Source organism: Hermetia illucens, chromosome 2, assembly GCF_905115235.1.
Source record: "Hermetia illucens chromosome 2, iHerIll2.2.curated.20191125, whole genome shotgun sequence".
Classification (NCBI taxonomy): Eukaryota; Metazoa; Arthropoda; class Insecta; order Diptera; family Stratiomyidae; genus Hermetia; species Hermetia illucens.
In genome coordinates, this window is record NC_051850.1 from 4526777 (window position 1) to 4535451 (window position 8675).

Sequence of the window (8675 nt, forward strand, 5' to 3'; positions counted from 1 at the left end):
GCACCATCTGTTCATCGACTTTAAAGCCGCCTATGATAGCATAGCCAGGGTAAAACTGTACACGGCCATGAGAAAATTCGGTATCCCGACGAAATTAATAAGACTGACTAGGCTGACCCTGACCAATGTGCGAGGCCAGATAAAAGCAGCAGGATCACTCTCAAGACCATTCGACATCAACAACGGTCTACGACAAGGGGATGCGCTATCATGCGTCCTCTTTAACCTGGCCCTCGAGAAAGTGATCCGTGATGCTGAGGTAAATGCAACTACTACTGGCCTATGCTGACGATATCGACATCATGGGAAGAACCACCCGAGACGTACAAACTGCCTTCATCCAGATCGAGCAGGTGGCGCGAGATCTTGGGCTGCACATCAATGAAGGCAAGACAAAATATATGGTGGCAACGTCAGCACCGAAGACGAACCAACCAAAAACATCAATCCGCACTGGTCAAACACAAACACGAAGAAGAATAAGGATAAGAGAATACAACTTTGAGACCGTTGATAATTTCTCCTATCTAGGGTCGAAAATCACAATCGATAACAACTACGATGATGAAATCCGCGCACGATTGTTGTCAGCCAACAGAGCCTATTTCAGCTTACAAAGACTGTTCCGCTCGAAACGTCTCACCATAGGGTCAAAGCTCTTACTGTACCAGACTATGATCTTGCCAGTCCTCATGTATTCCTCGGAAACTTGGGTTCTTAGCAAGAAAAATTGCGAACTCTTGGCCGCGTTCGAGAGAAGAATCCTCCGAAGAATTTTTGGCCCCCTACATGAGGATGGACGATTCCGTAGCCTACACAATGACGAAATTTATGAGCGATACCATGACCGTCCGGTTGTGGATAAAATCTGGCTCAATAGGTTACGGTGGGCGGGTCACTTCATCCGTATGTATGAGGATGATCCCACTCGGAAAATCTATAAGGGCAATATCTATGGTAGAAAAAGAAGACGAGGCGGACCCTGTCTAAGATGGAGCGATGGCGTAGGCCAGGACGCCAGACAGCTTTTAGGGATATCGAATTGGTGGACCTCGGCGCAAAACCGGGATGTCTGGAGTTCCTTATTAAGGCAGGCCTAGACCGGATACCGGTTGTTGCGCCGTTGGTGATGATGATGTTCAGTAGTAAAGGTGACTTCAAGTTTGCAGCAGCGCATCTCCTGAAAAATTTGCTGAGAAATTAGAATCGCCATCTCTATCGTTGGCATTGATAGAAATTGTAGAACTCGTCAAATTGACAATCGATCTGACGGTGATGGTAATAATCGTCGTACAAAAACTAACTCAAAGCAGAGAAAAGTGCATGTGGGGTGCCTCGCGCCATCGCCTTTGTCGTTATGAACGACCTTTGAGAACGAGCCTCAAAGAATTGCGGAAATTGTTTTTAGGTTCGTCAAGTGCAGTGGTCGAAGTGAGTTTCGCATGACGATTTTCTAGCATTTAGTATTGAAATTTGGTGTTTCGGTTCGGTGTTTTATTCTACATCTGTTTTCGAACGTCCGTTATTTTTTTAACATTTACTCAGACTTAATGAAACGCCGCTTTTCTTGTGAACCAATCCCAGAGCTCTGAGAGAGGGGTGAACAAACTTCTTCTAGTATTTTATAATTTTGTTATATCTTTTTCTTTATTTGATTTCATACTATCTTGGGGGAATGAGCAACTTGTGTATTTGACGTACGCAAGTGTGAGTCAAGGCGGCCTCTGCATCCCCCGTGATAGCAGTGGCGATACGGGTGCCACCATTTTGGCGACGTAACCCGGAAGCCTGGTTCCAACAATTGGAAGCGCAATTCGCGCTCCCGAGCATCACTATTGACGCCACGCGCTCGTCGGCTTGGACGAGGAGTCGATTGGACTCGTGGAGGACGTTCTAGATTAGCTACTCGAAATTGAAAGCACCCTCATCAAGCACTTGTCGGTAAGTGAGTCAGCAAAGTTGAATCACTTAATGACGGAGCTCACCTTAAGCGACCACTCCCTGGGCCAATTGCTGCATGAGATGAAGCGGTTAGGCGGGGGTAAGGTCGAGGTTGAGTTCCTGAAGTCGCTGTGGCTGCAGCGTTCTTGGACCTGCCGTCAACGTCAAGCCTAAAGAAGTGCTCCCCTCTCTTCAACATTTGATATAGGCCCTCATATGGTGGCTAGAAGGACCTCCGGGAAGCATCCACGTGAATAAAGACTTGTATGCAGACGTTCAGGTCTTTGAGAGTGTTAGCCTTCGTCGAAGAATGGCGGGACGGCGGGGGTGATTTTAATTTGCTCACGGTGTCCCAGAGCAAACGCAAAAGCCAGTGGTGGAAAAGGCTGAACTGGTATCGAAAATCGGATCGCTGGGGAGTCTCAAATTTTCCCCGTATACTAGCTCAGCGGAGCTGGCGGCAAATTCTTCATGATGCGCAGGCCAAGTAAAACGAAAAGCAAGACTTGTGACGACGAAGAATCATCGTGTGCCTCTATAGCGAACTTGAGTGTCCTACGCCAGCATTCCACCATCCACCCCCGCAGTTGCCCCGTTGCGTTTGAAGCCCAGGAATTTGCCTTACTCCGAGAACAGGGTAGACACGAACTGGACGGAACTCCAAAGCCTGGGATCCATTCCAGACAAAGAGCCTAGGCGCACGATTGTGCGGAAATGTCAGCCAGAAGTATTGCTTCAGTCCACCGTGTAAACTTATCGATGATTGTGAGACAATATTTGACGCCATGCGTATCTCGCAAGGGGCCAATGATATCAATGTGGACTGTCTGAAAACGCTTTGTAGGCCAAGGGAATGAACTTACTTCTTTCTGTACGTGGTTGGTGACTTTACGCTTTTGGCACGCGATGACTGTATGGCCCAGGAGTTAACATCCTCACTCATTGAGGGCTAGAAATATTTGTTAGTGACAAGCCGATTCGTTGTTCGAATGCCTGAATGCGAAAAATAGTGTATTGCTGAATAGTGTATTGAGCCGAAAAGAGGAAACTCCCGAAATTAATATTTGGACTTGTCCCCGAGGCTCCCCTTCTGTGCCTCGGTGATTGCTAAAAAGTCGACCGAGGCAGGGATTTTAACCTCTGAAATGTGTATCAAGGCGTCTGCAAATACATTGTCCTTGCTGTACACGTGCTGGATATTCAAAGTAAACTGGCTTATGAAGTTTAAGTGCCGAAGCTGGCGAGGGGTCGTTTAGTCGGGCTTCTGCATAAAAGCGAAGGTAAGGGGCTTGTGGTCCGTAAACACTGTGAGGGGCCCGCCTTTTAGAAAGTATCGGAAATATTTGACTGCCATGTACGCGGCTAATAGCTCACGATCGTAGTTGCTGTAGTTCTGTTGAGCTGAATTCAATTGGCAAAGAAGTTAAAGGGCTGCCAAATTTGGTTCACTTCTTGATGAAGGGCAGCACCTATTGCGATGTCGGAGACGTCGACGAATACGGTTAGGGGTGCATCTGATTGAGGGAATGCCAGAAGTGTAGCATCCGCCAGCTGTCGTTTGGTTAGCTCAAATGCCGGCCTCTGTGGACCATGCAATCACGCGTGAGTTTCTGATCTTCGGTCTAGACAAATAGGCGTTTAGGTTGACAGCCACGAAGCCGGCGATGGAACCGGGGAGGAGAATCACCCAGAAGACCAGTACGCTAGACGACCTGTTTTGGTCGCAGGTTCTGACCCTCGTTCTACTTCTCCTCCGGACAGCTAATCGAGAAGAATTTACTGTAAGTTCCGCGGACATTAGGTCGGTACTCAGCGCTACCGGTCTGTTGCGTCTGCTCAAGGACGCAATGCCAAAACTGAAGCCGCTACCACCCGCCAACCACTCGGAAACCGTGGCTAACCTGCCCAGGGATTTCGAATCCTGTACGCATGTCCTAATTTGGAAAGACGCTCCTCGGAAGCCATCTTATGAGGGCCCTTCGAAGTCCTGGAGCGAGGTCTACATCACATTAGAAGGCCTTTTTTCACGTACCTTTTGGAGTTTTTTTGTGAGAAGAATTGTTCGGGATTCAATCAAATTTAGACATTATATTATATTAGCCATATTCCGAACAACTTTTGAAAATTTTCTTGGAAAGTTTAAACTAAAAATAAAAGTGTTACGCGACAAAGTTGCGCTCAAGGTTGTAACTGAAGTTCTCCAAGTGCGGGACAAAAAGCCTTTCATTTTACATTACTAACTTATTTTCTAAGAATAAGAATGAATATATTTTACAACGACGAACTCGGCAACAAAAACGGAACAACAATTTGAGCATTTCCCCCTGTAACGTGCCTTCCCTGTATCGAACGCTGCTCAGCAGGTAGCCAATAACTTCGAAAGAAGAATCTTAGGAAAATTGTTGGGCCTCCACATGAAGATGGCCGATTCCGTAGCCTACATAACGACGAAATCTATGAGTGGCCCAATAGGTTGCGGTAGGCGGGTGCTATGTGGATCGACAGCTCAATGAAAAGAAAAATTGTAAACAAAGAAAATATAAAGTATTTTATTAAAATGTAAGTGGTAAGTAGTGGAGGTTATTCCTCGCTCCCGCGTTCCGTCAAAGAGAGCTCAACACTGAATGCCATCAAATTTTAGCAAGTCCGCATAGAAAACGGATGAAGTGGACTGAGGATATCAACCTCTTTATCATCCGCTCCTACTACAAGATAACAACAACGGAGGCAGGTGCAACATCTTACTGCCCCTTGTCTCATCAAAAATTCGTCGACAGTTGTAGATCAGTACAGCTGGCACAATTGCGGTCTTCATGAGGGCCGAACACACTCCCCCTAAGATTATTGCGGAAACTGGTGACCAAGAAACGATGGGGTAGAGACGATGGCGTCAACAATATCACGGTAACAATTTCAGTACTTGCCGAAGCACCCTTTTTCACCGTCTCCACTGAGGTTCGGGACGAATTCGAAAATGGATCTTTTGTATAGACCAGGCATTCCCAGGGTCTATTCATTGTCAACAAATCCGAGAATTCTACTTAAATCAATGATGAGATAGCGACTGAGTTGTGGCTCTCAGATTGGGGGAAATCGACTGTTATTATAAAAAGTGTATCGGAACTTATTGGAAGTTTGTGTTTTCTTTGAGAGGCCGGGTACTTTGGGACAAGTCTAGTAGCGTAGCTAAGGGCGGGCCTCCTGCGCCCTATCTTCGTGCCTGACCTACCCGTGATTTTCTCGCTCTTGGGATGGTTTTTGGGTCCTTTATAGATTGATCTCCGCTGCCCTTCTCTTCTTCGGTTCCGATGTTGTAGAGTGAGGTCTATCCTGAACGTTTCTAAAGGTCAAGGTTTTCTTCCAGATAGTGCAAAGATCATTTAGCGCCGTTGAGCCCTATTTCGTTTCTGACGGCTAACATGCTGACCTCAGACGTACTTTTACTGGCCTCTGCCTACTGATCAAGGACCTTAATTGGTTAGTCTTCGCAGTCGGTCAATATTGAGATTTGCTTCTACTCTCTTAATTCCAAAATTGTCCCTTTTTTGGTTGTCAGTATTGTGGAGACGTCCCTCTTTCTGATGGACCAGTTTGTGTGCGGTAGGGAATCCAGCTTTTTTCGTGCTTTTAGTTCGTATACTCATTCCACGGGAACGAGGGTTATAAGGTCGACCGTGCTATAACTCCACTGAGGCACGGTAAAGATAGGGTTGCCTACTGAGGCAACTAGGTGTCAATGAGGTTACGTCCGAATACAGTCAATTACCTCCGACTATCAACTATTCCATGGGTACGGTTTGCACGACACCCTGGATTCAGGAAGTACTTTGCGACTCCTCGGTCTAGATCCGTAGCGTTTTGTTAATAGTATGATCACCTAGTGAAGGAGCGGCTGCCACCACGCACTAACCGTCTTGAAAGGAGGGTTAGGCCCTTGAAGAGACACATAACAATTTTCGGTTGTGGTCCGTCTACTCTGCAGGCCACTGCTTCGCATGTACTTATGCTAATTGTAGGTTCAAAGTTTTAACCTCTACACTCAGAATAAAAGGGGCGGCTCGGTCTGATTATCCTTCAGGTTAAAGTTGCATAATTCGGCAAGTCCTCACACGACCTCCGCGTGGTGGCCGCTGGAAACCGTCTCCGGGCGGGCCAAGAGTGTGTAGGGCCGGGCTGGAAGTAGGCTCATCCAACTGACGAGGATCTGCTTGTCTGCTGGTCATGTGTTAGGGGCAAGTAGATCTGGCGGGGGGATGGACTGAAGCAACAGCCCGGGGATCGTCCTCCCTGCACCGGAGAAGGTGCTAATAGGACCCCAAGCCAAAGTGGAACACCATACGCCGAGGGCTGCGTGGCCAATGGGGAACTTGGTCTTTAGTATGCGAACTCTGAATACCTTGGGCACCTTCAGTTTCAAATAAGACCCTTACCCTGGTGGCCGGGCCAGCCAGGGTGAACATTCTTCCCGGACTACTCGTGGGACCAAGACATGGACTCAATTAACAAGAAAACTAAAACGACGATAGAAGAGGAGGCGATGATGCCAGGCGCATCATCGGAGGACGAGCTGCTGGCCTCCAGCCAGGAGACAGTGGCCGTCGAGAGCAGTACACTCGGTGCCAGCCGTAGCACCGTTGTGCTGAAACCAACCGCAGAGACCTCCCGGAGCGAGGTGTCAGACGGACTAGTGGCTTCCGGCCTGGAACCCACTGCCGTCAAGCTGGGTGTAGCGAGTACCGAACATAGTACTCCTGACCCGAAGCCCTCAGCGTCGGGGGATCGCTCGAAAGCGAAAACCGACAAGAATGTCGGTCGCCGGAAACCGGCTAAGAAGCGAAGGTCCACGGGTGTCCTGCTCAAGAGCCAGTACCAGAAGGCCATGCATATTCTCGGTAAGATTGCCAAGAATAAGGAGGCCGGTAGTATCGACGAGCGGGATGAAAAGGACCTCGCTAAATAACAGGCGATTGTTGATGAATACAACAGCAAACGCCGGGCTGACGAGCAGAAGGCGAAGCCCATCGCTCTAAAACGCAACCGATCTCAAGACGAGGTCGAACAAGATAAGAAGCGGAGCAGAGTGGGCAAGAGCGCGGATGACATAAAAGGTTTTTCGTTGGCGTTCTGGGGGAGCATTGCAGTCGTGCTTTAGTGGCGCTTGCGGTCCTGGACTCTGTTCATATTCTCAGAAATTGAACTATCCCAAATGGGGTGGAAGAGGAAAACAGGAATATTGATTTCTTATGTTTATTTTCCATTTCAAAACGTTACACAAAATCTTACAACTACATTGGAGGTGGTGGTACTGGCAGCACACCCATGGGTGGTGGCGGCGGAACCGGATTGAACATCGGCGGCCTAGGGGGAGGTGGCACTCCACCCATTCCCATTACACGTAGATTCGGCGGTGGCGGCGGAATAATCTTCGGCTCCAATTTAAAGGCGAACTGCAAGAAGAACTGCTTCGTGTCACGGTTCCAATAGGTCCAGAACTTCCCGTCGGTCTTCTCCACCTCCCGCGACGGCACCTTGAATGCAATCGTTTCGTACGGCTCAGCTGCAAACAGCAAATATTGCCATTTACGGTCTGGCGGTTCGATCTTCTGCTCGTATGCGGACATGAAACGGTGCCTGGGAATGATATTGTCCGAAATTTCAGGATAATCGATTTGAAAGAGAAGCGACTGTTGTCCCGTTTCCGGGCAGCGTTGTTTCGTCACCCGATAGCCGGGTCGTCCGATTTTTACGAATTTTTTAGGTTCAACTCGGGGTTTTTCAGGTGCCAGGAGGGTGGGCGCTTCTTTTGCTTCCTTCGCGGCGCGACGAGCAAGGTTCGCTTGATGTTTTTTGCCTTGGGTGTGGGCTAGGTAGCTGCCTTCGTTGTTGTGAAGGGTCAGACACAATTTGCACTCGTACGATCCCAAGTGATTTTTCATGAAATACGGATCCTTGTTGAGATCGATGGTTTCGAGGGCGAGTTGACGTAGACGTTCACGCCGGTCGCGATTCGTTTCCGACCATGAGGCTACGCCACCGCCGCCGGTTTTGCCACCGGGACGATTTTGAAAGTCCATTTTCTGGAAGTATCGAGTTTGTTAGTGACTTGGAGGTGAACAGTGGGAGGGAAAGTGTTTGGAATCAAGGGAGGGAATGGGAATGATTAGTGTGTTTTCGCTTTTAAGCGGGAATTGAAGCTGATGCTCTAGAAAATTGTGAAAAAGATGTTGAAGCGAGACCGGCATCGAAAACCCCCATAACCTCTACCAGCACAACAAAAATAATTTCTGTATACACGCAAATCATACTCAAAAAACGTATTCAATGAAATTATTGTACAAAAGAGCTTGAGATCGCAAGACTTTTGATATTTTTGCGAAAATTGAAGATGCTCTTCCACGGAAAGCGGGTGAGGGAGTTGCTCGGGATCGGAATCAACCTTTTTTGTTTAAATTGCTTCCAATGAAGGAATATTTTTGGGAAGGACCCTTGCTTCTTTGAACGCATATTATGGTCACTTACGTTTTATTTACTCGGTTTACTCTGAAAAGCAATTAATTCAACGATTGCAATCGAAAGAACACACTCCACCGCAGCGACAAGAAGTAAACACGTCAAGTTGACATTTCTGATCTCACCGCCTCTGGTGTGGTGAAAATAGTTCAGATTGGATCCTATCGCTCCTGTTTGGTGCTGCCATCGCGGGCACGTACTGAAACCTCACAAGATGTCTCTGC

The 8675-nt window shown here is 47.9% G+C and overlaps 1 protein-coding gene across 1 annotated transcript; it reads right to left on the reverse strand.

Moving 5' to 3' along the window:
* Positions 1–7174: 7174 nt before the first annotated feature.
* On the reverse strand, positions 7175–8575 carry LOC119648178 (splicing factor 3A subunit 2). The gene is made up of 2 exons (XM_038049758.1): positions 8461–8575; positions 7175–8018 (listed from the first exon to the last, which is right to left on the reverse strand). The coding sequence occupies exon 2, from the start codon at positions 8013–8015 to the stop codon at positions 7227–7229; it is 789 nt and encodes a 262-aa protein (XP_037905686.1). The 5' UTR covers positions 8016–8018; positions 8461–8575; the 3' UTR covers positions 7175–7226.
* Between the last annotated feature and the right edge of the window lie 100 nt (positions 8576–8675).

Coding starts and splice junctions, on each gene's coding strand:
- LOC119648178 (XM_038049758.1), bottom strand. CDS start 8,015: ATGGACTTTCAAAATCGTCCCGGTGGCAAAACCGGCGGCGGTGGCGTA.